The sequence below is a fragment of the Protopterus annectens genome, chromosome 10.part0 (genome assembly GCF_019279795.1).
Source record: "Protopterus annectens isolate FY-2018-M chromosome 10.part0, PAN1.0, whole genome shotgun sequence".
Lineage (NCBI taxonomy): Eukaryota > Metazoa > Chordata > Ceratodontiformes > Protopteridae > Protopterus > Protopterus annectens.
The window spans coordinates 1,601,976,185-1,602,003,881 of NC_056744.1; the positions used below are offsets into that span (position 1 = coordinate 1,601,976,185).

The 27,697-nt window shown below is 40.6% G+C and overlaps 1 protein-coding gene across 1 annotated transcript in view; it reads left to right on the plus strand.

Moving 5' to 3' along the window:
* Positions 1–27,083, plus strand: part of LOC122813776 (sulfotransferase family cytosolic 1B member 1-like) — a 400,061-nt gene extending 372,978 nt beyond the window's left edge. The window contains exon 7 of the mRNA XM_044086273.1: positions 25,281–27,083. Coding sequence (XP_043942208.1) covers positions 25,281–25,393 — 113 coding nt within the window. The 3' untranslated portion in view covers positions 25,394–27,083. The remainder of the gene's footprint in view (positions 1–25,280) is intronic.
* Positions 27,084–27,697: the final 614 nt, after the last annotated feature.

A 27,697-nucleotide genomic window follows, 5' to 3' on the forward strand; every position in this document is an offset into this window, starting at 1 on the left:
GTCACTGTTAGACAGAGGCACAGTATACTAACCTCGAAAAAGGGCATAGCAAAATTCATTTAAAATGGGTGGCGAAAGCCAAACATACTCTGGCTAGTCTTATAAATGCCGTAGGGCAGATAGCCTAGTATGAACCTATGAACCTATGAACAATGTAACTTCATCAGCAAATATTATAATAGTTGAAACCAACCCCTTATATAAGAATATAATTAACTAATTAATTAATTAATTAATTATCCTATACCTATAAAAGCAACCTTAACAAACCTTACCCACAAAGGAAGCTAAAGGACTAAATTATAAATACATGAATTTAAAACATATTTAAAACATACAATAAAATAAAGCGCATTTGTGCTAATACAAAAAAAAAATATATATATATATATATATATATATATATATATATATATAAGTAATTTATATATAAAAACTTTCAATAAATAAGTTAGTGTATACGTAAATGTATACTAGCATAAACTAATCATTGTAAAACATATTGAAGAGAGAGAGAGGAAGGGCATCATCATGTGGCTAAACAACTACAAGTTTAGCCACATGATGGTGCCCTTCCTCTCTCTCTCTCTCTCTCTCTCTTTTCAATATGTTTTACAATGATTATTTTACGCTAGTATACATTTATGTATACACTAACTTATTTATTGAAAGTTTTTATATATAAATTATTTATTTATATATATATATTTTTTGTATTAGCACAAATGCACTTTTAAACTGTATGTTTTAAATATGTTTTAAATGTTTTTAATTCATGTATTTATAATTTAGTCCTTTAGCTTCCTTTGTGGGTAAGGCTGTTTAAGGTTGCTTTAATAGGTATAGGATAATTAATTAATTAATTAATTAATTAATTAATTAATTAATTAGTTAATTATATTCTTATATAAGGGGTTGGTTTCAACTATTATAGTATTTGCTGATGAAGTTACATTGTTAACGAAAAACGTGGTGAACAAGTTAAGTGTTTTTTGCTTTTTTTGTGTGTTAATAAAGTTGGAGTTCGTGCCTACAGTGGTTCCAGGTGCTTTGTTTTTTTTCGTATTTGTGAAGGTATCTGTGAGGCACCTTTTCCTCATCCTTTTTGAGTATAAACAGAAATAAGATAAATAATAGAATCCCCTCCACAAATAATAATACCCTCAAACGTGTATCATCCAAACATTTAATACATCAATGTGAGAAGTACTAGTGAAACATGCTTTATCAATGTGACAGGATATTTGTCTAAATACTTCATTTTCCTGTACTTTAACTACATGGAAATTAATTCCTTTCTAAAAATAACTGCCACTCCACATCTTCTCTCCTCTGTATATGTAAAGAATAACCACCCACAGCAAAGCTGTCCTGAGAGAGTTTTTGGTGTTCAAGCTCTATGATGCATTTCTCTTGAAGAAAAAATATATTTCAGGCCATTTTTTACAAGTTTTTAGTATTTTTGCTTAACAGGTATGTAATTACATTAATATTCCACGATAGCACTTTATGCATAGCTGCGTTTAGGAAAAGAGAAAATATAGTGTACAATAACCATGGTATCCAAGTTAAAAATATTAATTCTGTATGACCAGGTGTATGAATCAGTTATAGGTTAGTGCTAGGCTAACTGCCCATTTGGGCCATTTAAGCCTAGCTATTTATCTTGTTTGAGAATTAGACACTGCTCCTTGTGTCTGCAAGGTAAACACCCTAACCATTTTGCCAACCCTCAGCCATTTAGAGAAATAGAACAATTATATAATAAAAAAATAAAACATAACCCTCCATAACATCAGTATAACTGTACACAATGGAAATGTTAGCACAGTACTTCCAAGTGGGAGGCAACAAGCCTCCATTTGTACAAGAGAGTAACTTTAGAATGCCCTGAAATAGTGTTGTGTTATGAAAGAAAATAGATTATTCCTTTTACAAGAATTAAATTTACTCTTAATCTCTTGTAGTACTAAGAATATAGGTTTAATGTTTCTAATCTGTCCTGATGTGTCATATCACAGAATTCATGTAACCTCTTAGTAGCTCATCATTATACTTTCAGTAATGCATCTTTTGCAAGTTAATGACCAAATTTAGAAGCCATATTCCAAGTTTGATGTAATAATTTAAGCAAATACAGGAGTAATAACCTCATTTCTATTACATCTCACGTACCGCTTAATACATTACTGTTCATTTTTCATGCCCTAATGTGTAGGCTGTACAAAGGCTGTATAAATGGCTGTATAAATATACTCCAAATATTGAATTACCCTTGACAATTATTCCCATATCAGTGAAACTGGGCACTCCAAATTTATTAATGCAACAATATCTACATTCCTGTTTGGAACCAATGCTTATTATTCAGAAAAAAAAATTATGTTAATTATTCTTGTTTGGAACCAATGTTTATTATATAGAAATACCTCATTATGTTAATTATTCCTGTTTGGAACCAATGCTTATTATTCAGAAATACCTCATTATGTTAATTATTCTTGTTTGGAACCAATGCTCCTTATTCAGAAATACCTCATTATGTTAATTATTCTTGTTTGGAACCAATGCTCCTTATTCAGAAATACCTCATTATGTTAATTATTCCTGTTTGAAACCAATGCTCCTTATTCAGAAATACCTCATTATGTTAATTATTCCTGTTTGGAACCAATGCTCCTTATTCAGACATACCTCATTATGTTAATTATTCCTGTTTGGAACCAATGCTTATTATTCAGAAATACCTCATTATGTTAATTATTCCTGTTTGGGACCAATGCTTATTATTCAGAAATACCTCATTATGTTAATTATTCCTGTTTGGAACCAATGCTCCTTATTCAGAAATACCTCATTATGTTAATTATTCCTGTTTGGAACCAATGCTTATTATTCAGAAATACCTCATTATGTTAATTATTCCTGTTTGGAACCAATGCTCCTTATTCAGAAATACCTCATTATGTTAATTATTCCTGTTTGGAACCAATGCTTATTATTCAGAAATACCTCATTATGTTAATTATTCCTGTTTGGAACCAATGTTTATTATATAGAAATACCTCATTATGTTAATTATTCCTGTTTGGAACCAATGCTCCTTATTCATAAATACCTCATTATGTTAATTATTCCTGTTTGGAACCAATGCTTATTATTCAGAAATACCTCATTATGTTAATTATTCCTGTTTGGAACCGATGCTTATTATTCAGAAATACCTCATTATGTTAATTATTCCTGTTTGGAACCAATGCTCCTTATTCAGAAATACCTCATTATGTTAAGTTGGGATCATTTTCTCCATTGATGGGGGGGGGAATTTCCCTATGTTAAGTCATACAGATGAGTTTCAGTTTGCTAACGAAAGCCATCATGTACACAAGTGACAAACCATAACATGGAAATATGATTCAGAAATGTATACAGTTACTGCAATGAGCTGCAGTGATCTTTCTGAAACACTGCCATTTTAGTGTACAGGTGTAGCACTCCTGCGAAAATGCTAGGAGCAGCATCTGCTTTAGCTGGTCAGCATGTGTTAGTGGCTGCCTTGGGAGGCAATGCCCACAATTCTACTTGCTGCTCCCCTCCATATCACAGAAGAGCTCATTAGTAGTCGACATACCATCACCCCAGGACATATCATGTGGGCAGAAACGTCAAACTGAGGCTAGTAGACATATGCCATCCTCACAAGTAGTCAAGGGGTTGCATAGATTATCTGCTCGAGTGGACACACAATTTTGTGCTAAAGGGACCTTTCATTGTTGGACGGGGGACACATTAGCAGTTCTACAAGCATCAGTCTCATGAATCTGACACCAGCTCCTTAATGTGATATTACAGCATGTGGAGGAACATATTTGGTTTCCATAGAACTATCACTATGTGGGTATTCTACATGACATATCTGGTTTCCTTGAGATTACAGAGGTCATTAGTTACACTCAGCTATTCCACATGACATCCTGTACAGGATGCAATGTATCTCTGTGCCATCCAGGCAGTTCCCATAATTCCCACATCTGTACTTGCGAACTATACCAGCATTTTGTGTGAGGTGACTTTCTACAAGGTCATCTAGTTGTGTGCATATATTACCACTCAGTGTCCATGATAGTCCAGTCATATGAACGTGGGTAGCAGACCACTTATGTTGTCTACTGTTGTGTTAGTTTATGCCATCTACACCTTGGGGCTTTTGTTGATGACCCCCATTTGCAGCCCAAAGACCATGGAGGAGGTGGTGTATAACAGTGTACTCTTGGAGACACAGATCACAGCTGAACATGTGTGTTCAGAGTGCTGAAGGACCACATCTGCTGTTTATGTACATCTGGTGGTGTGCCATAGTAAATGCTCCAGAAACCTTCAGCAACATATTTATGGTCTGCACTATGCTTCATAACATAGTGCTTTGAAAACAGTTACAACAGGAGGATTCTATCTCTGCCTGACATAGCTGTGGCAGTGCCACATGAGGAATCATCAGTGGACCCAGCTGCAGTGGCCCTTCATGTAAGGCAGTGGCCTGGACAGTACATCATGGCACTGGTAAACAGGCAGCATCGGGTCCACAGCTAAGAGCTAGTTGAAGACGAACACAAAATAAAACTGACACATGCATTAACACACCTAAGCTACACATTAAAATGTATTTATTGGCCACAGTGTGCTTCAGGTATTATCATGCTCATGCAGGTCAGACAGGTGGGCAGGTTATCATTTGCATAGGTGGGGGCCACTATGACGGAGGATAGAAATGCTGTTCATGTAGGTCATGCAACACTGTTAACATCTCTGATGTGGTTTGATTAGCAGCCATTTGTGTCTTCATTCATTAACCTGCACATCCACTGATTGCTGCCAGGGGTATGATGCCAAGGGCAGGTCTAAAGTCATAAAATGTCCTGAGAATATTACCCTATGCCATGTGTTGGCACCTCAGAGGCAGTGCGACTCTCTGATGCTGTCTGTGGTGATGGTGACTGTCTACCAGGGGGTTGAGCTGATATGGACAGAATAACTTTTTTGCTAAACATAGGAGATGCCAGAAGTTCATTTTGGATATCCACTGTCACTTCTGTGGGTGAAGAGACTGTATCTTCCACTGTCAGTGCTGACAGTGCCACTGTGTCATCAGACTGTGGCATGTCCATGGTATCATTGCCATCAGTTTCCAGAGACTTGCTTACTTCAGGCACATGCCAATCTGTTGTGCTGGATCCTGTTCTGTCCTAGTTGAACCTCTGAATGCATACAAATCCTGTACACAGCCTACTGGCACATATGTGCTTTGCATATTGTCCCTGTTGCACCCCTTATGTCCCTGGATGACATGCATGTAATGCTCATGTCTGAGGAAGTTATATACAGGTGCAGCTAAATGCTCCATAGTAAGGAGGTATATCTATTCACTTGAGGTATCTCTTACAGTTACAGTGGGCAGTTGTTGCCCGTGCAGTTCCTACATCCAAACCATCACCAGGTCTGAGGGTTCTCTAACTTTCTTACTGTGAGAATACTAGGAATTCCTCTGTCTCTGTGAGATACCTCTCTGTTGGTAGTCTACCCCAGCAATCAACCTACTTCTGGCTAGGTTTTGGCATGTGGAAACATATTCATGATTCTGTGACACACTTGTATTTTCCTGTTATGGCCACCAACTGCATTAATGTTCTACACTAGTCCTTGCCGTACCTGTTCTTAGAAGACATTGTCTGTGTTACCCTTCTTAAGGATGAGTTTGTTATGTGTATAGGGCCTATAGTAGCACCCCTGTCTCCTGTGAGGTGAACTTCTCCAGCTGCTGCTGCTGCCATTTCTTTAGTCCAGTGCTAAGACATGTACACCTGTAGGTGTGTGTGTGTGTGTGTGTGTGTGTGTGTGTGTGTGTGTGTGTGTGTGTGTGTGTGTGTGTGTGTATTATTTCTCATGGTGGCCAGCATTTTCCTCAAATCTGTCGCCAGCACCAATGTGATGGCTGCAGCCCTAAGTGCAGCTTTAGGGTAACTGTTCTGATACTGTGCCATAGTGTGACAGCTGTGGGCATGTGAGCTATGGTCACTTTCCTTTGTAATTCTGCCAAAAGTGCTGTCTATGCCTTGTATACTGGAAGCACACCATTTCCTGAAGCACATCATGTTATCTGTATGGATTTAGCTAAGTGTATAGACACCTTCTCACCAGGAATGTGACTGAGCCTGCCTAGATTCTTTGTGTTGTTTTGTGTTGTGTTAGGATGAACATTTTTCCAGAGAACTGCAATGTGGTTTGCCTGTTCACTGTGACCTGTCAAGATGTGCCTTACACTCTACAGGACTGCAACCTGTCCTGCCAGTTCCCTGTGCCTTGTCAGGTTGAGACCCTCAGCAGGAATGCAAATGACCCATTCCCTGTTCCCAGTTAGGTTGAGACCCCCTCAGCCTATCAGTGTCCTGTCCTGTGCAGTGTTGCATACAAATAAACACTGTCCTGCTGTGTAACAGTGTCTGTGGCTGCCTTTGACCCCTTCAGCAGTGACTGAAGTCCTAAGGTCCATTACTAGTTATCCTGTCTGTTGCGAGTTTTCCTTTATGGCAGTGCACTCTCCTATCAACTTTATTGTGATTCTCTATTTTGCTCGCTATAACATGGCCACTTGCAACATGGCACCCATGTTTTTAGCACACTTAAAATGTGGCTCCTGACACAGTTTTATGCTAATGAAGTGTTTTAACATGGTCCTTTATGAATTTCTCTTACTAATGTAATGTACTGTCACCCCTTTTCCATGTAGTGGGACTCTACTGCTCATGCATTGGCAGGGGGTTGCATATAGTGCACACACAGGAAGAGCTTGGCTGTGTTAATTACACTTCACATAATGCTAATGGCAGTGGCCTTCATGCTGCGCCATTATGCCTGTTCATTGGCTTTCAAGTCCAAAACGGTTTGAGTATCTGTGGAGCCTTGCTGCACTAATGCCATCCGGCATCTCACTACTGATCACATACATTGTGCTACTGTTGGTGGGGATCATAATATTTTCCTGCCTGTTAATGCATATCATGAGGAGTCTATTGCTGTGCAGCTATTCCCTGCAGCAGGGAGTACAAGATTATTTTACACCTGCTGCAGGGAGATCACTGACAGCACCTTTTTTTGCAGATGCAGGGGATCCCCCTTATAAAGGGGTTGTCTGGCATGAACTTGCTTGGGCAGTGAGTGATGCCTCTATCATCTGCTGTAGCGAGTAGCGCAGGTGTAAGTATAGGGCAGTGATGGTGAACCTTTGGAGTTTGGAGTGTCAAAAGCTCCTGGCACAAAATAATTCAGTACACTTCACATGAGCAACGAATGCAAAAGCAGTGTCTTTGGTAACGTGGGTGTTACTGATCGTTGGCGTTTCACCCAAAACGTTGTAGTGTGTATCACCTTTGACACGCGTGTCATAGGTTCACCATCATTGGTATAGAGACATGAAGAGGATTCAACAAGCCCTTCTCTTAGAGCAGGTAGAAAGGTTTCTGGAGAGAAAGAGAGAGACAGAGACCCCATATCATTCTAAGTAGCCTGTTTCCAGCATGTGACTGTAGAGTAGGTACGACATCCATTGCTGTAATTGCCTTCTGATGCCAGAGATATGCTGTGACCATTATTGTTTGCAGCATTTCAAGAGATGGAGGAAAATAGGATGGCCTGCCAAAGGACAGCAGGCTAGGTTCTGATGAAGTCCAGTATTTTTTTATGGACGAAAGCACCTGACTGGATATTTGTGTGTTTTGCTGTGAAATTCCATTAAACTGTCCTATTTTACAGGTTGTATTTGGCAATTTAATATGAGGTTTGATGCTTTTTACTGGTTGTGATTTACCTCATAGGCACACTGCTTGTTTTTGCGTCAGTATAATTGTTTTAATAACGGACAGCTCCCCTTTTCCATACAATTTATTTTTTTGTATAATGATAAAACATACAACTCTCCCCTTCCTTACAATTTGGAATCAATTGACAATTTTACTATTAAAGCTAATTTATTAAATATTATTAACTATTTGAAACACTTATAAGTTTCATTCATTATGTTTCATATCTAAATCAAAATAAACATAATCGCAGGGCTGAGCTCCCAGCCTCCCACACTAATCATGCCATTAAGCAATAGTGAGCACACATCCCCTAGTCTGAAACCTTTGAAATAGTCTGTAAAGTTTCTCTAAAGTGGATGCCTGTGTTACTTCCTGTTTCACTTTTTTTTTTATTTGTCAGTTTGTTTAATTGATTGCACATGACAGTAGCAGACTACAGCTGTCTATAGTGAAAATAGAGACATTTCTCAGATTTTAAACTCCTTTAATTAACTTGTTTTATTTTCCTTTTTTTTTTTTTTTGCTGCCAAAGTGGGTCTCTCATTCCATTGAACAGTGTCAAAGTTTGGTTAATGAATATAGTCTTTCTTTGTGTCCTGTGCTGGGTTTTTGCCAGAATATTGAGTTTTCAGAAACTTGAACGTCATACGGCCGAGACCATATCTTTAACTTTCTGAAAACTCAAAAGAAACAAAACATCCAACATCTAAGTTTTTCCAAGAGGGCAAGCCCCCTGCACCCCTCCCCCCACACTCCTTGCAAGTTGTAAGTTCCCCAAACCCCACTGTACCGAGATCTCCATACAAATGCTTAGGGTTTTCAGAAAGTCAAACATATGATTTCAATCATATGAAGTTCGAGTTTGCTGCACAAACACAAAATATCTTGGCCACATATCCACAAATTTCATTATATTTTTATACAAGTTGCACAAACACAAAATATTCTAGTGATAATTCCCAAATAGTATCTAGTTAGGCAATATTTGCTCTAGCCACAGTGCAATACCACTTTCATCAAAGACTTTATTAGCTGCATAAACACATTTGACCAAATCTACACATACATGAGTGTAGCACTTGTGTATGCAAGGTGTTGCATCTGATAACTGTAATGTGAATTCCCATATCATCATTACACTGTTGAATTAATTAAAGGTTAATAATGGCAGCCCAAGCTAGTGGGCTACATACATGTTGGTTTACAAAAGTCCATTGAACATGTGGGAGAAACAGACAAATGTAGGTTTTGTAAAACAGAATTGGAAACCGTTACATACCTTGTTGCTGGTTGTGATATACTAATGGCAGAAGGACGGTATACTGAAAGGCACATAATAATGTGGCAAGGCTGTTGCACTGGGGATTGTGCAAACATTATATTATTGAAGTAGCTGAAAAACACTGGAAACATAAGCCACAAAACATCATAGAAAATGATGAAGTCTACATCATATGGGATCACCCATTACCAAGAGTTCAAAAGATAGATGCTAGAAAACCAGATATAGTGGTCCATGAAAAGAAGACAAAAGTAGCATTGATCAATGAAATCATTACACCCAGTGACTATATTGTCTTGTGTACAGAGAGACACAAAGTCATAAAATGTCAGGATTTGCAGGCAGAAACTATTGTAATATGGAAAAAAGATACCCAGACAGTTCCAATAGTAGTAGGAGCAATGGGTCTTATAAAGAAGAATCTACAATCATATTTAGATAGTGTACAAATCCACGTAACCCCATACGAATTGCAGAAGGAGTCATTATTGGGCACATGGTGGGTGCTGCGAAGAGCACTTCTGGCTGACATCAAAGATTGAAACAATACTAATTTCCTGAACTTTAATCCTTCTTTGATTTAGGAATGGGATCCATTCCCATCATAGTATTAGAAACCCAAAAGACTTGAAGAAATTAAAAAAAGATTGAATTAAACTAATTAAAACCATGAATGAACTCAAGATGTTATGTAGTCCAATCTCACCTACATTCTTACTCACGGGTTCGGAGCCGAACATCGGCTCCGACTCGGCCAAATTTATTTACTAGCTCGAAGTCTCTCATTGGCTGGGCCAAGCAGGTATCCCATGCTGCACTGCTCCATAACTCCAGATCTCGTTTGCCACTCATGTAGCTAGGACGTGGTCTCACTTGGCTGTGGCTAAGTACCTTATTTTTTCAAATTCTCTCGAGAAATATTGCTGTTCAACAAAACAAAAGCTATGTTAATAGCTATTTGCTTTTTTGTGGTTTAGTTTAGTGTGTTCTTGTCTGTAGTTGGTATCCCTAATTCCGGTGGGCTAGGCCAGTTTGAGTTAGAGGACCTAGTCCTCCTCCTGTGTGTTGTTGTTTAAAGTTGTCTGTTACTTTTTTTAGCATTAGATCCTTCATGGTTTTTTCTTGTTGTGGATTGTGTGTGGTGTGTATAGAGAACCGTCTCATTTAGAGGTTCTTGGTGGTGGTAGAGTGCTTACTGTTTTCCCGCCTGCGGTGTTTTTTCCTAGTTGGTTCTCCATTATGTCTAAAGAACAGAAGGAACATAAACCTTCTGGTTTCAAAAAATGTGCCAAGTGTGGTTATAAGATGTCCATCACAGATGGACATTCTGTATTTGTCTATTGCTTAGGTGCAATTCATTTGCAAGAGTCCTGCAGCTTTTCTCAAGCCTTCAGTCCGAGGGTGCTTCAGGAGAGAAAAAATAAATTAATATTGAAAGGTCTCTTGAAACCTTCATTTGAGGAGTCCTTGGACTCGGCCTCTGGTTCTCAGGCCAAGCCTAAGGCTTCCAAAACGAAGAAAAGATCTCCGGCTCCGTCTGTTTCATCGGAGCCACCGGAGAAGCTTTCTAAACTTGACACTGCCTCCTCGGCTCCAATGTCCTCAAAGCCGCAGGAGGTATCTGTGGTGCTGGAATCGGCTTCGGCTCCTATTTTACTGGAACCAATTCGGAGCTGATCTCCCAGTGTTAGGCATGGTTCTCCTGACAGGAGATCCCATTCTCCATCCCTGTCCTCCCAAATCCTGCAGGCTTTCTGATTTGGATGTTGATAGGGTGGTGCAGAGGCTCCTGCAATCGCCAGTGTTGGCTAAATTATTTTCTGCTCCAACCCAGTTGGCCCCGGAGCCTGTCCCATTGGTTGTGTCTATGGTTCCTCCTCGGAGCGCTTCCTTGTCTTCGGAGCCGGAGTGCTCTGCTTCAAGTGATGTCCTTGCACCGGCTACGATACCCCTTAAGGGTTTATCAGTTCTGATGTTGGCTCCAACTATGTCGGCTCCTTCCACAGGGTTTGGCACTCGGGTTTCCTCGGTTGGGCCCGAGGGTGATGCTTCGGGACACCCATCGGTTCCGAGCCTCCCTCTCGGTGCATCGGCTCAGGGGACTCCGACTCCGATCATGGCCTTGGAGTCCCTTCGGTCCTCGGATTCCGGGGTACCGGCCTTCGAGGCCATGCGGAACGCACTGGCCAAGGCGTCAGTTACATCACCCGGATCGGTCATTCCATCCCGGCTAGAGCCTCTGACACCCCCTGTCCGTAGATGGTGGAGCCCAAAGGTCTGAGGGTACCCCCATGAATGGTCACCAACTTTCTAAAGGTCCCTCAGAGTCTGAGGCCCCCAGAAAGAAGACGTGCAAGAGGAAGCACTTAGACTCCCAGGACGAGTCTCGCACTTCAGATACTGATCTTGCGGAGTCGGAGGGGTCCCCTAAGTCGTCCTCTGATGATGTCTCCTTCTCCGGCATCCTGGCGATTTTGAGACAAAGGGGCGACTGGCCCTCCCAAACCCCATCCAAGGAGGAGTCGGTATTCCTCAAGGCCTTTGGAGCTCAACCCTCCGCCTCCTGGGTGTATCCACCCTTCAACGAACTGTTGGACTTAATCTGTCGAAGGGTATGGGAGAATCCTGATACGGTGGAACCTGTACCCAGAAGGCCCAATAAGTTCCTCTCTGCTCCCCCAGGGAAAGAATTCTTGTCCAAAGAGATTTCTGTAGATGCCATGGTGGCCGAGACTTCTTCCTCTGTCCATCCTCCTAAGAAGGAGTCTAGGACTATGGACAGGTATGGGAAGCGTGCCCTTTTGTCAGCGACCTTTACCTTACGGTCGCTGAACTATCTTTGCCATTTCACTCGGCTCCAGAGAGATCTCCTCAAGGAGTTAGGAGATACTCTAGCGGGTAACGTTCCTGAGGCGTTGGCGCCCACAGTTAACGCCCAGGTGTCTACCCTAAATTCTATTGTCAACTCGTCCATGAGGCTCATATCGTATGCAGCCGAGGGGGCGAGTAGGGCAGCCAGTTCAGGAGTAGCCCTCAGGAGGCAAGCCTGGCTGCACCTGTGTCATTTCGCGGAGGCTTTCAAGTCTTCCTTCACTGACGCCCCTTTTGATGGGTCCTCGCTCTTTGGGACCAAAGTGAAAGACACTCTCACCAGGTGCGAGCAAGAAGGAAAGACCCAGTCTGCCATAGGGGTCCGTTTTTCCCTCCCCTCTAGGCCTTACCCCAAGGCTCAGAGAGTTGGGGGAAGATGTGGTTCAAGAAGTCACAGAAGTTTTTCCCTGCCGCACAAGGTGATTCCCCCTCCAGAGGCAGAAGAGGGGGAGGTTATTCAGGAAGATGCCGCCCTAGAGGCAGAGGAGGACCCCACAACTCAGGAGACCGTGATTCCTTTTGCGGTTCTTCCTACCATCGTTCCTGATGTGTTGCCCGACTGTGCTTCTCCGGAGCCAGTCGGGGGCCGCATATCGTTACACCTGAAAGCCTGGGAAATCATCACCCAGGATCGATGGGTGTTACGAATAGTTTCCGGAGGTTATGCCATACCTTTTCGTCAGACCCTCCCCCAGTCAGAAGAATCCCGGGCGTTCCACCCAGTCAAAGGGATCACGCAGCCTTAGAGGTTTCAAAGCTGCTAAAGAAAAGGAGTCATCCAACCTGTCCCCTCAGACCAGATCGGATTAGGGACTTACGTAAGACTCTTTTTGGTGCCGAAAAAAACAGAGGACCCGAGACCCATTCTAGATCTCAGCCGATTAAATCACTATGTTCAAAAGTCCAAGTTCAGAATGGTCACCCTCCAGTCCATTTTTCCGTTGCTGGAAAAAGTTTGGATGTGCTCCATCGACCTCAAGGGTGCTTACTATCATATCAAAATAGACAGGGCATCCAGGAGTCACCTACGCTTCCAGCTGGGAGCCAGTCATTTTCAGTTTTGTGCCCTGCCCTTTGGTCTCACCACAGCCCTCAGGGTGTTCACCAAGTGTTTGGCGGTGGTGACAGCTCCCTGAGACATCAAGGATTCCAGGTGTTTCCTTATCTGGACGACTGGCTCCTCACCGCCAACGCCAATGACTTGGTATAACGTTGAACTGGGAAAAGTCTGCCTTGCTGCCCTCGCAGCGTGTCACATTTATAGGTGCAGAGCTAGACACCATCCAAATGCGGGCCTTCTTACCTCAGCAAAGGGTCACAATAATACAAAACCAGGTCCGCGCACTATTACCACTCAGGAAAGTACAGGCGAGATGTGTTTTACAGCTTTTGGGCATCATGGCGGCTACCATTCTGCTAGTGCCTCTAGCCAGGTTACACATGAGGCTTCTTCAATGGCTTCTATTTGCCCAATGGTCCTTTCAGAAACTCCCCCTTTCTCACCTGATCCTGCTCACAGATCGATGCAAACAGGATCTCAGTTGGTGGCTATGCTCCATCAATCTGGACAAGGGGAAACAGTTTGTTCCTCCATCATCTGTCACCACCATGGCCACGGACACCTCCCGGATGGGGTGGGGGCCGTTATCTTGGCAGGACGGTCCAAGGCATGTGGCAATATCACGAGGTACATCTGCACATCAATGTCCTGGAGATGAGAGCAGTGCTTCTGGCGTTGCGGGCACTTCAGAGCTTTCTCCCTCTTGGGACGATCACGATACATTCGGACAACATGTCCGTGGTATGGTACCTGAACAAACAGGGAGGAACCAGATCTTACCCCCCCTGTGCAGAGAGGCCATGCGAGTGTGGCAGTGGGCAGTATCTTCCCAATGGTTCCTAGTGGCAATGCACATTCCGGGGAAGGCCAACGTGATGGCAGACAGGCTGAGCAGAGCTATTCTCATGCCTTACGAGTGGTCCCTGAACCCTCGGGTTGCAGAACAGATATTCAACAGGTGGGGTCAGCCTTGCTGCGACCTTTTTGCCAATCCCCTCAATGCCAAATGCAGCAATTACTTCACCCTGATCCCCCCACAGGGGGAATCACCTAGGGATGCTCTAGTCCACGATTGGCCCTCCAGTCTGCTCTATGCTTTTCCTCCGTTTCCTCTGTTACCAAGAGTGATTCAGAAAGAGCCCTATCCTTGGGAAGCAGGATGATTCTCATTGCCCCACACTGGCCTCACCAAGTCTGGTTCTCCTTCCTCCATCCATTCGTGGTAGACACTCCTTGAATTCTGGACCCAATACCGGACCTACTGACACACATGTCGGGACAGTTCCACCCTTCTCTGCGGACCCTCAGGTTGACAGCCTGGCTACTCCACTTCCGTCGCTAGTCAGGCTTCATCATTTTTCACCTGAGGTAGTACACATTTTATCGTCCTCTCATAAGTCTTCGACTAGGAAGATCTATTCCAGCAAATGGAAGAGATTCTCCTTTTGGGCTCATGCTCAGGGAATCGACCCCTACACAGCTCCAATTCCTGCAGTCTTGGAGTTCTTGTCCATGCTCTTTCAGCAGGGTTCTGTGCCTTCCACTACTAAAGTACAGTTGGCGGCTATTTCTAGCTTTCATACTTCTTATGAGCCTTCCCTTATGGCTCACAAACTCTGTAAGGCCTTTTTAAAGGGCACCTTATTACTCTGGCCTCCTATTTCTGAACCTATTATGCCTTGGGATCTCAACCTGGTTTTGCAAGCCCTTACTTCCCCACCGTTCGAACCGGCTGCCACCTGCGAGTTAGTTTCTGTCCTGGAAAATGGCCTTTCTGGTAGCCATTACATCAGCCAGACGAGTGTCGGAGATTCAAGCCCTCTCCATTAAACCCCCGTATTTAGTTTTTCATAAGGACAGAGTCTCTCTTCGACCTAACCCGTCCTTTCTCCCTAAAGTTACGTCTGCTTTTAATCTCAACCAGTCTATTGAGCTCCCAGTGTTCTTTCTTCAATATTCGAACAAGGCAGAGTTTCATCAACTGGATGTGCATAGACAATTGCGATTCTACCTACACAGGACCAAACATATACGAAAGTCTGACCAGTTGTTTGTTTCCTTTTCAGACAATAGAGCGGGATCCTCTATTTCCAAAGTTACCATTTCCAGATGGATTGCTAATGGTATTTCCTTTATTTATTCTTCAGCAGGAAAAACTCTACCATTCCCCGTCAAGGCTCACTCTTCTAGGGCTGTTTCTGCATCTATAACATACCATTCTAGACTATCCTTGGATGATATTTGTGCTGCAGCCACATGGGCTTCCCCCCATACCTTTGTTACTCATTACAAACTGGTTGTGGCCTCAAGGGGTAGGGCTTCCTTTCGTTCCACAGTCCTCAGGAGTATCTTCTTTTGAGCCTCCCAAGATAGAGGTGCTGGGGACGCTGTCCCGTGAGTAAGAATGTAGGTGAGATTGGACTACATAACATCAAGAAGTTATATACCCACCATAACGTTAGATGTATGTAGTCCAACTCACCTCACATTCTTACGTACCCTCCCACCTGCCCCCTTCCTGGAGGATCTGGAAGTTAGGTTTGGTGCTAGAGTACCTTTCAATAATAGTTGTTTTTTTCTTACCTCCTGGTAGTACTACATTGTAGTTTTGGCTGTTGTGTTTATATGGTGTGTCTGTGGTTTTTGCAGCAAACTAGATCTGGGGTTATGGAGCAGTGCAGCATGGGATACCTGCTTGACCCAACCAATGAGAGACTTCGAGCTAGTAAATAAATTTGGCCGAGTCGGAGCCGATGTTCGGCTCCGAACCCCTGAGTAAGAATGTGAGGCTAGATGGACTACATACATCGAACGTTATGGTGAGTACATAACTTTGTGTTGTTGTAATTACAAAAAAGAGAAAGCAAACATACATACTGCTCAAAATATTAACTGTTCATTCCAAATACTGGTTAACCTTTAACAGCACTAATTTACAGAGAATTTCTAGTGATTGTGTGGGTGGCTACCGCTCATGGTTGTAGCTCAGTCATCAGGTATAGTTTGCTGCATTTTGGTATTGGCAGCTTCAGGATTTCCTCCTTAACTTTAAAAGCAATACCTGCTTTCCATTTCATACACGTGGCAAATCACACTCAACTGTTTCAAATTTTAATGAGATCTTCCTGAATGTACCCCAGTTTTGCCTCATTGTGTACCAAAAGTATCAGGTCATCCCTACCCTTTGTTAACAAAGGAAACAGATTTGTGTTTCAATCAGATAAAACCTAGAAAGAATGGTACAAAAATAAAACACTGCATTTCAGAACTTCTCAAACACATCAAACTAGACAAACAATCCTATTATACCAACCTACAATTCAAGCTTAAAAAAGATTCAAAACTATTTGTTCAACTTAAACAAAACAACTACATCCTGGGGAAACTACTCCACCCTCCCCATCAACTGTTAACCCTACTGACTGAATTTCCTCTCAGTTCAACTCTTCTATATAGGTGAGCACTGTCCCTCATTAACAGTAACAGCAGCCCTTCACACCCAAGTAGTCCTGACCAGTCACAAACTTTGTTTTATTCCTGTGTCCACTTCAGCAATAAAAAAAATCCTGTTTAAAACTAACCTCCTTGGTCGCTGATCCACTCCGTTACCTAAAAATGTGTTCTAATGCTGCAGATTTCCCAGTCTCCATCCTGATGAACAAGTTCACATCTGTAAAATATGCACCTTTAATTTGAAAAAAAAAATCCTATATTATACCATTACACAAATGAGGCCTATCTGCAGAATATAATAAATGTAGACCAATTCCAGTGCTATCCTCTTTGTCAAAACTTCTGGAGAAGTGCATCCATGTACAGCTTTTGCAGTATCTCATCTAAAATAACCTTCTGTCCGAAACTGAGCATGGGTTCATGACGTACCACAGTGCAACTGCTCTCCTTAACTTTAGCAATACTGTCTACCAGCACAGGAATAATGGCAAATTAGTATCAAAACTTTTCATAGATTTATCTGAAGCATTTGACACCATATCCCATCAATTGTCTGAGCTCCCTGCAGGTATCTTACTCCTCCTGTTCTTGGTTCAACAACCAACAGTTAAATGGCAATAGACCCACCTTATCCTTTCAACTGGTTACTGTCAGTGATCCCCAAGGTTCTATATTATAATCCCTTTTTTTTCCCACCATTTTCATAAACAAGCCACATACAATCACCCATCATGTTATTATAGCTCAACATTCCGATGATTCCACTCTTATGTGTGCAGCCCCATCCATGGTCAAACTCCAGAAGATCATCCAATACTTTGTCTGCAGTTGAGTCTATGCTAAGCGTTTCTAGCATACTTCTTAATCCCAACAAAACATAACAAAAACAAATGATGCTCTTCACTTCTATACAGTCCCTAACCAAAAATAATCCTTCAGTATAACTTTATCTAGTAACACTACAATTGAAACAGTAAACCAAACCAAGCTGTTAGGGTCAAACCAGATCATATATTGTAGATCTTTAAAATGACACACCAGAAGCTTGACTCCCTCTGTAGGGCCACACAGTTCCTTAATGACTCTTCAAGGAAAACCTTAGCCAAAACCTACTTACCTCCATCTCTCCTATTTGCTTCGTCTATCCCCATAAATTTAAATGTCGCAGAGAAAGCCAAACTCTCTTCTTGCTACAACAAAGTAGTTAAGTATGCTAGCAACCTAATGTATAGATTGCATCATTGTAAGGCCCTAAAACAACTAATTTTGCTTTAATTACCCAACTCCCACACAAGTAATTACTGCATATAATCTTATTTGTTCTCCAGAAAATACAAAACAGTCATATGCCCTGCAGCCGTACTGTGCTATTAGGGTACTACATTCAAGGGAAAATTATTTCTTGTAAATAGTCTAACAACTCAGCTAGGGAGTGTTCTCTCACTATGTCTCTAAACTCTGGAACTCCATCCCGACAGAAGTAAAAAGAACCAAAAACTCTACACTTTTAAGCCTTTGCTCTAGTAACATCTCAACCAGTCCTAATTACATTCATGCTGCTCAGCTGTTTAAGCTTTTCTCATCTCTTACTACTCTGCCATTCTATCCCTCAAGATCTGTTCCTAGGCTGAAATACTTCTTCCATTTATCTTCATTAACTCCAGTCTAATCATACACTCATGTATTTATTTATTGACATTTGTTGACCAGGGAAGTCCACTGGGCCCAACAACCCATTTTCAGTGGAGGCCTGGGGAGAAAAGCTCCATACAATCACAGAAACGTTTACATAACATCAGCTTAATTTTGAAAGTCAAGAAAGTTTTTACATAATACAAACTGAAGTAGATATACAAGACAAATACATATTATAGAGATATACAATACAAGAAAATAAACCCAGTGTGTTAAAGTTTTAATAATTCTGTTTGTACATTCTCATAAGTAAGAATACCGTTTAATCAATTCTGTTTATTCAGCCACAGAAATAAAGAAAGCAAGAGAGATTGGATATGAAGACAGATAGTGTAAACTGCAACTATATTAAGTTAGTAAAAGTATTTGTAGTGTAGAGAGGCCAAAACATTTAAGGTGGTTTAACCATATGACTACAAGAACAGACTAAGTAATTGAGATTGTTCTTTTAGTGAAAATGTAAATGTTTTTAAAGAGTCTAGTTGAGTAATAGAGAGAGGAAGTGCATTCCAAAGTTTGGCAATGGCATGGGAATAGAGAAATTGTCCAGCTCATCCACCATACGTTATTATCCTTACTAACCCTTATTTTCCCTCTATCTAGAAGTAATCCTAAATGAATATGACTCTTTTGCAAATCGTATCTTGTTCTGCACATTAACACCTTTTCCTGTTTATAGTTGCATCAAATGCCATATTTCACTTTAACTCTTATGCAATATCATATCTTTTTCATTCCACTATCCCCTTTTTCCTTTCTTGCTTGCATCAAATACCATATTTCAGTTTATACATATTTAACAAGTTTCTCTAACCCCTGTCCTGTCGTGACGGATAGTCCATCTGTCTGTCATTTGTAGATTTGTCTCTAGTACAATATACTTTGTACATCTCGGGTATTCAGCAGACTGTACACCGCCAAATATTGTTTTTCATTAGTAAAATGTATTTCTACCATTTTTAGTACTGTAAATGTACTTCTGTATACAGGCAGTCCCCTGGTTACAGACGTCTGACATTGCGGCAGCCCGTTCTTATCACTGGGTTGTCTGCATGTCAAAAGTAACCTGAAAATAAATAAAAATACTTAAAGTTGCCCAAATCTTACCTTGAAATTGAAGAATTATGTTGTACTTTCCTTTTTTCAATTTTCCCAGTTCGTGAAGCTGCTCACACACCTTGTTAGAGCAGTTACTTCCGCCTTCACAGAGAACAAGAGATCCAATTGGTAAAGAGATTGCTGTGTTGGCAGTCTGAGTGGGCAAGACTGCTGTCTTGTACAGTAAAATATTGAAGCAGTTACTGTTCAGTACAGTAGAATGGGCAGATTACATTGTGGCTCACAAGGGTCTAGGTAACAGAGGTCTGAAAGTTCAGGAAAGAGTGGAAAACATTTGTGAGTGATGCCTGTAGTACAGAAATGTAAAGTGGAGCTTAAAAGAGGTAAGTTTAACTTTTTTTTTTTTTTTTAATGGAACGTTCTACTGTAGTTTACTGTATTGCATTTTTATGTACTATTACATGGTACTATTACACTGTACTTACAGTATTATTGTTATTACTGCAGTATACAGTATTATGTTTAAGACATTTTTTATTTGGAAGCGTTTCTAAAGTGTTTTATATGCAAAGAAAAGTAAAATAAATACTAGACAGAGGCAAACATTTGACTGACATTTAATAAGAAAGACATGTATGTGTTTCGACTTGCATAAAATTTGATTTAAGGACGGACTAAAAAACAAATATCGTCCTTAACCCGGGGACTGCCTTTGCACTTTTACTGTATGTGTTACCGTTTGTAAATGTACTTTGTGATTATCATATGTAGTAAAATTGTAAGTGTATGTCATTTGCTGGAGCATTTCTATCCAGGCATCCAATGAAAACAGGACTTGCTGAGCTGGACTTTGCTGGTGAAAAGACAAATAAATAAAAATTTCCCTCTGTATACAAAAGAGCAAGCTGATGTTTAATTACATATGGCTATGCTTCACTGAAGTAAATTGGACTTGAATAAAGCATGCCATTTAAGATGTTATGATGAGCACATAATGACAGAAGCATTCAACAGTTTGATAACTGTATGATTTAGAACATGCATTAATCAAGTAGTTAAATGCTTTTGTTACCCTATGCATCTGCTAACATCTTAACCAGTACACTTTACCAAGCTTCCCTTATTGTACTGGGCTGTGGCCACGTGCAATCCTAGAAATACACAGTTAAATATCAACAACATTGTGTAATACAAGCGGGGCACGTCTGAAACTCAGCAGTGAGTGTCACGTATTGCTTTATAAAGTTAATGAGGGACTCCTGAAGCTACTACTATTTATTAAAGCATACAGATGCAATGATGTGTATCTGATGTGGGTAGCAACTACAGTATGGTCAATTGCAGTCCACATCAGAGCATTCCTTTAAGAATATGGAGAATGTGTTTCATTATGTATGTTGCTGTTGTTGTCTTTCGGCTTTTCCCGGTTGGGGGCCGCCACAGCGGAACTCCAGTCCGCTAATGATTGGCAGTAGATTTTCACAAACGCCAAGGTACCAGCTCGATGTTCAACCTTCAACGAAGGCACGCCCATTTACGCATGTCTTTTGAACACCCACCCAACTGTGGGGAGAACATGCAGACTCCACACAGAAGGCGCTCCCTGCACTTCAGCCGAGAATCGAATGGGAGAACCTCTTGCTGTGAGGCAACAACGCTACTGCTGCACCACCGCGGAAGTCGTGTTTCATTATGTATGTATGTATTTATTTATTTATTTGTTTGTTTACTAGATGGGTAAGCAGCTCTAAGGACTTTTTTCAGTCACACATAGGACTATAATCATGTTTGCCTGAGTGATGGCTCCCTTGGACAGCTCTCATCTCAGCATTTAGTGGAATTCCTAATGCAGGGGGGAAAACTGGGCAACATCCAGTTATGGGGGAAATGTAGTGCTCTGCAAGCACAGGAGCAAAAAGCACATAAAAAGGCAGTTTGATGTTGAAAATATGCATTAGACATAATTTTCGGTACATGTTGGTACATGTCGGTAAATGTTGGGCCTTTTAAGAATGCATAGAGATGTTCCATCTACTTCATTCATGTAAGGTGTTGTGGTGGGAGTGTTTGCATGTATCATGTGGAGAGTGAATGGAGGAGTGCCCATGGTAACAGAATGCATGGGCTGCCAGTGATGACTACTACGGGAAAGTGCGAGGACTAGCAGTAGTTAAGGGACATTTTTATCAGAACTCTTACAAATGGCAGTGGGGTTCTTATTGAAATCCAGAGTGGTCTTTATAAAGGAAGAAAGGCTGTAACTGGTTATTTTCAGGAGGGTTGTCATGTAATTTGATTTACCAGGCCTTCCATTTCTTGTTTCTTTATATAATGAAAGTAAAATGGTGAGATGAATTCAAGGGTGCAGGTGGTCATATTTGGTTAGGTAGCGGGATTATGAGAGAGTTTTGTTTTAGAGGGTCAGAATCAGAAATAGGTAGGTTAGAGAATTCTTAAGAACACATGATAGGAGATGTGGATATCTCATTCTACTCAAACTCACACAATGAATTCATTTGCATAAAAAGCCACCTAAACTCCATTGGCTAGTCTTCATCACTGAACTGTCATTCACATTCATTCACCAACAAACTAACATCTATTCTAAGTTTAGGGAAATAGAACTCACTAGACTTCATGTAACAAAATTTTGGGTTTCTTGTGATTTGATGGCTATGGTTTTGTGCCATTTACAAAATTCTTAGCTACGTTACAGGTTGTTCAAAATTCTTCATGTTTTAAAGGTAGTTTGGATTGCTTCCATTTGGGAAGAAACCTTATTCCCGAGTTTAAAAGAGCTTTATGTTCTCAAGTTACACATTTGTTAAAACTTGGTTTTAGGATCTATGGAATGGAAATTAATTTGTTTTGAAGGATTAATATAATGGATGTTTGTTCGTTGGCATTTGAATGTGGATTAAGGGAGTTTAGGTAACTTTTTAAGTGGCTGGCTTTATTTTTAAATTTTGGTTAGAATTAGTTATTGTGGGTGTTATTTTTGAGGAGGGGAAATTGAGGCTAAAGCAGATGGATAAGTAGTTGCTTAATCTGGGGGGGGGAGTATTGTAGGGAGAAGAGAAAGATGTGCAGATTGGCTCCCTGTTGAAATGTCAGCACTTGAAATGCTGAATGCCGATAAACCAAAAAAAAAAAAAGACAGAAAACAGAAGAAGACAAAATCTTAAAAATCACTCTTCTCCATTAAACAACTTTATGCAGGTGGGGGGGGGCACACACCACCCACACCCCCTGAACTTATACATACCAACTCAGAGACTGCCATACCTTGGAGAAAAGGGAATATTGTCAGAAATGGCATCTTTGGCTTAGTATATGCAAGTCAATCTTGCTGCCATTCAGTCTCCATATTTTGGGACTTGCTCTAGTGGGTCCCAGCATTTCAGATAGTTACCGGGGAGATTAGTTAGTTATGACTAGGTGAGGAAGTAAGTGATTTCCCAGCCTTTGATTTTGGTGAGTGAGTTATTTACTAGTTGCTGCAGATCGGGTTTCATCTGTCATTTTTGTGAGGTCTGAGAATGCTTGTGGTGAATTTGTTTATTAATATGTTTAAGGGTGGTGTTGCTATATGATTAAGTAGTAGATAAGAAGAGGGTAATCTCCAGAGTAACGGCTCTTGCTGCCATCAACTGTTGAGAAAGGTAAAGAGGAAAGTTAAAAGTTTAAGGAAGTGCAGTCCTTGCTGCAAGTGAAATGGAGAGGAATAACGTAGGAGAAGGTAGTTAGAGATTCTGTCCCGTGTTGCAATGAAAGGCTGAAAGAGAGAGTAAAGGTGTTTTCACTCCAATGAATTGCAGCCCTTAATGTCAAAAAAAAAAAAGACTGAGAAAACAAATGAAATAAGCTTAATGTTTAAAAGCAGAGCCTGTCTGCCACCGAATACAGAGCTAGCTTAGCTAGATATGATAGAAGTTAGCAGTGCAAGAATGGCATTATGTCAGAATAGCAAATACCAGTAGACTACCTAGCAAAGAAATTCCAGGTCATCTAGTCTACCCTGGATAATGGTAGAATAGTTCTTGAAGTTAATTGGTCTGTGGATCAGGGATTGGTAACTGAGAGTGAATACAAATTTGTTGCCCGGATTGATAAGGGAGGAGCTTGATTATAAATTTAATGTTACGGGGGGGTGAGAATGGAGGTAGTTCAGAGGACAGAGTGAAGCTGAGCAAGTGAGGTTGAGTAGTGTGGAAATTTCACTCTGCAAGACATTTCTAAAGTCATCAGCAGAGATCAACATTGGAAAAAATAAAGATCACCTCAGTCTACAAATGTGGGTAAATAGTCTATTCTTCCTGACTGCAATACCAAGATAAATTTAAATAGGGACCAATTTGAAATGGGTTATGTCCAAAAGTCATGCATCATGAAAAGTGTTTTCTAGTAAATGTTTACTACAACAAGCTGAAGGGGAGAGAATTGGGAACCTTGAATCCAACTCATTTAGCTTGGAGAACAAAAAGAGTGAGTGGGTGGGCTGATGACCCTTGCTGGGTGGAGAGCAATCCCTTTTCTTAAGTCTGAGCTGTGTTTTCTTGTCTTCATCATTATCATCATCAGCCCCCTTTTTTCCAATTTCTACATGGGGTTGGGGTATTGTGTTAACTGTTGCCTTCTCTCTTGATTTAAATGCCACACTCCTGACCTCTTAGACACTCATGCCTGACTGTCATAGATCTTTGACACTCATGCCTGTCACAGATCTTCTCTCACACAATCCATCTACCTCTTTGCTGGACCCCCCTGATTTCCTCTTGCCTTCTTCTTGTCTGTCCCAAATCTTCTTCACCAGATTGTCTTCAGCTTTTCTGTACATGTGCCCAAACCACCGTAATCTATTCTCTTTGATCTTTTCTGTAATGGGGGCTACTTTGGCTTCTGCTGTTATGTTCTCATTTCTTTGTCTGTCTCACAGCGGCATCCTATCACCAGTCTCGGGCACTTCATTTCCATCACCTCTAGCATCTTCATCTGCTCTGCCTTTACTGACTGTGTTTCTGTACTATACAGTAGTGCTAGTCACACCACTTTGACTTATTCTGGAGAGGTATTCGAGAACTAATACTATCAGTAATGTACGCAGCATTTTACAGACACACAACATTTTAACATAGATAATGTTAGCAGTCGGAAACCTTAATCTCTAGTAGGATTGCAGGGAACATCTAAAAGCAAACCAGCTTTCCATATAGCTGCAAAGGCTAATTCCTGTTCTCTTTTTCTGCAATGATCAAATGTGCACTGGTAAGCTGACTGCTGTGGGGGGGTGGGGGAGCTAAGCGCACTAGTAGGAGTGTAAGATTCTCTTCATAGACCAACTTTCCAGTGGTCTGCAAAATGTAACTATTTTTTTTTTTTCTTCAGAGCACACATGTGTATTGTACTGTTCATTAAATTGTTATACTCTGTACTATTAGCACCTTAATCTGATAACTGCAGTCTCTGTTCATTAAAGCATTGTAACTGTTATCATTATGATCTTTGTTGCTATAAAACTGCTTCTTATGATGCTAAGAGAATAGCTCCAGTCTTCTAGTCCAGTTTTGTAAGTGTGTTCGTTCTCCAGTTATTCACTTAATCCAGTTTAGGTCTGCGGTGAAAGTACCATATCCCAGCACTCCACGAGTGTACAGCAAAGCAACTATTTCAGGCAAGGACGTGTACTAAAAGTCACTGCTATAGGTAAAATGTTTCTGATCTATAAAAACTCACTGCTGGTGACAAAAACTTTGCACCCAGTGTGCTCCGAGAACACTGTTCCTAGGGTGTTAACTAATACGCTTATTAACTACGCTCTGATGAACTCGTTTAATGTTGCTGGGACTAGGAGAGCTTTCCTTTCTCTTGTATTGTAACCCAAAACCTGAATTTCAGAATGAAACTGTGCTCTTAGCCTGATACCTCATCAGATGTTCTGAATAATTATTTTTTGTTGAAATTTACATCTGTGTTTTTATATATATATATATACTCTAATTTGTAGGTTCTGTTGGAGACTGGAAGAACTATTTCACTGTGGCCCAGAACGAGAGGTTTGATGCAGATTATAAAAAGAAGATGGAAGGAGCAATGCTGAAATTTGTGACTGAACTCTGAAAGGCAACAATGCATCCAGAGTCTAGTGAAAAAAACAGTAGTTTCCCCTAAAGCTAACAGAGTAACCATCTCTTTCAGCTGAGGAGTAAGAGGAAAATTTCAGAAATGATGCTGGCTCTTGGTAAAACTGCACTTCCTCACTTTTAGTGTTTACCAGCAGAAAGTAGGACTGTACTTCACATCTGAAAATAAGCAGTCATTCCACAGATTACACAACACAAGAAAGCACCTGACTGTTTCTTACCTTCTGGGTACATTTTATCAATATACTTGTCAAAATTTCACTGATGCTAATTAGAGAATGTGTCTCCTGTGCTGAGTGCACATACTGATCACTGTGAAAAGTAATGACAATTGCCTTGACATATGTGGATAGAAAATCATGGTTTGGTGATTATGTGCATTGTATCTCCCAAGCCGTCAGCTTCCTGTCTGCGGCAGTAATGTTAGAGTTGTACTGTATCACAGAAATGGTGTTGCAAAATTGTCGCATTGCAGTGATTTCAGAACATTATTACAGTGTTTTGTAAACAAAATTCTGATATATGTACGAGGTATTTCTGTATTCTGCAACACTTGTAGCAGTATTCTGATGTCAGTACAGTATTCTGATGTCATTGTTAAGGGGTATAACCTCTGTATATGATGTCTGTTAACAACAGGGATGTGCACAATGCAGCCGTAATGGAGGTACTTTGAGTATGGGGTAAAACATATTCCTGGGAGTAAAATGTATTCCTGGGAGATAAGTGCCTTTAAAAGCATTCCCTGTATGGTTGTTACTGATAGACTCATATCTTAACATGTAATGAGAAGGCACATATAACCCAAGGAAAATATCTCTAAAGTGAGAAAAATAAAGTAAATGATAAGCTTATTTTTTTATATTTGCAGTCTGTTACTGAGCTTAAGTGGAACCCTTCCTTCAATGATGCTGCATTGATGCTATAACTTTTTTATGATGTCATTCAGCTGTTCTTAAGTCACCGTGAGAGTAAAACAACGGTGTGTGTATAATTCTGTTCACATTAAGCATGCTTATTACATTCTTAGCAACAGTTTTATATTATAGTGCAGTGTCACAGTGATAGTTTTGTTAACAACACTGAATCTGCCTGCAGAAAAATGCAAGAAAAAGAAACAAACACTGTAAATGTTGAAAAAATAGCAGCATGAACGTTAAGCACTTTTCTATGGAAAATGAGTCCTTTTTGGCCACTTCCAACAGTACTGGACTAGCTAGTAGCAGATTTGAATTCACAGAGGCCATGAGCCACGTGGTTTTACAGAAGATATTTACACGGCTCTGACTGTATCTCACAGTTTTTTATGCTGATGCATCTTTTTTATTTCAGGTGCTTACTTGAGTTCTGATGTATTACAATATTTGCAATGAAAATCATTTGTTGAAAATCCTGTGATTAAAGAAAAGGCACTTAAGCAGTTTTGTATTAAACTTCCTTTTCTGCACATTGTGTACCATATATAAGGTGCAGGCTATTTCAGTAGTTTCCAGCACTATGCTGGAAATAAACCAGTCCATGGCTTGCTAAGTGTCAAGAGCAATTTTCTCTAGCTTTTTGTAATGTTCTGTCTAAACATATTTTAATTAAATACAGCTGCAGATGTACAAAGAAAACTGGCAGAAGTAAACCTGAGGGCACAATTAAATATGGATTTAAAGCTCTAAGTCTAAGTAGCAATTCTTGGATGTGAATTTAATTCTCAAGGCAGGGCTGTCTTCCACTACTATTTATAGGTGTTCTGGTATAAATGCAATGCACTCCTATTATTGTCTCGTTCAGAAACCCAGGTTGAACTTAAATTAAACTATTTTCCCTTTCTAGTCACTAATTACTGCCTCTGATATTTCGGGAATATTTTTATGTAGCTTGGTCTGTCTAGTTTTGCACTCCTTGCACCTCTGAGCCTTGGGCTGGACACATTATTTGGTCATTATCATTCCTTCTTCACAGCTCAACACTTTCTTGATAGTGAAACCTTAGCAGTACAGTATATCTGTTTTGTGCTGTGGCCCTTAACAGTAATGCATGTATTTGTTGTGCGTTGTGGCCCCTGGCAGTACAGCATGTATCTGTTGTACATAGTAGCCCCTGGCAATACATTGTGGCCATTGACTGTACAGCTTGTGTTTGTTGTGCACTGTGGCCCTTGGTAGTACATTCCTCCTTTTCCAGATAGTAAAATACTGGCAGTGAAACCCATCTTGTACAGTAAATTCCTATAAGGTATAACGCACTTTCCCCATCAGTGAAGCAATTAAAGGTACAACACCTTTTCCCT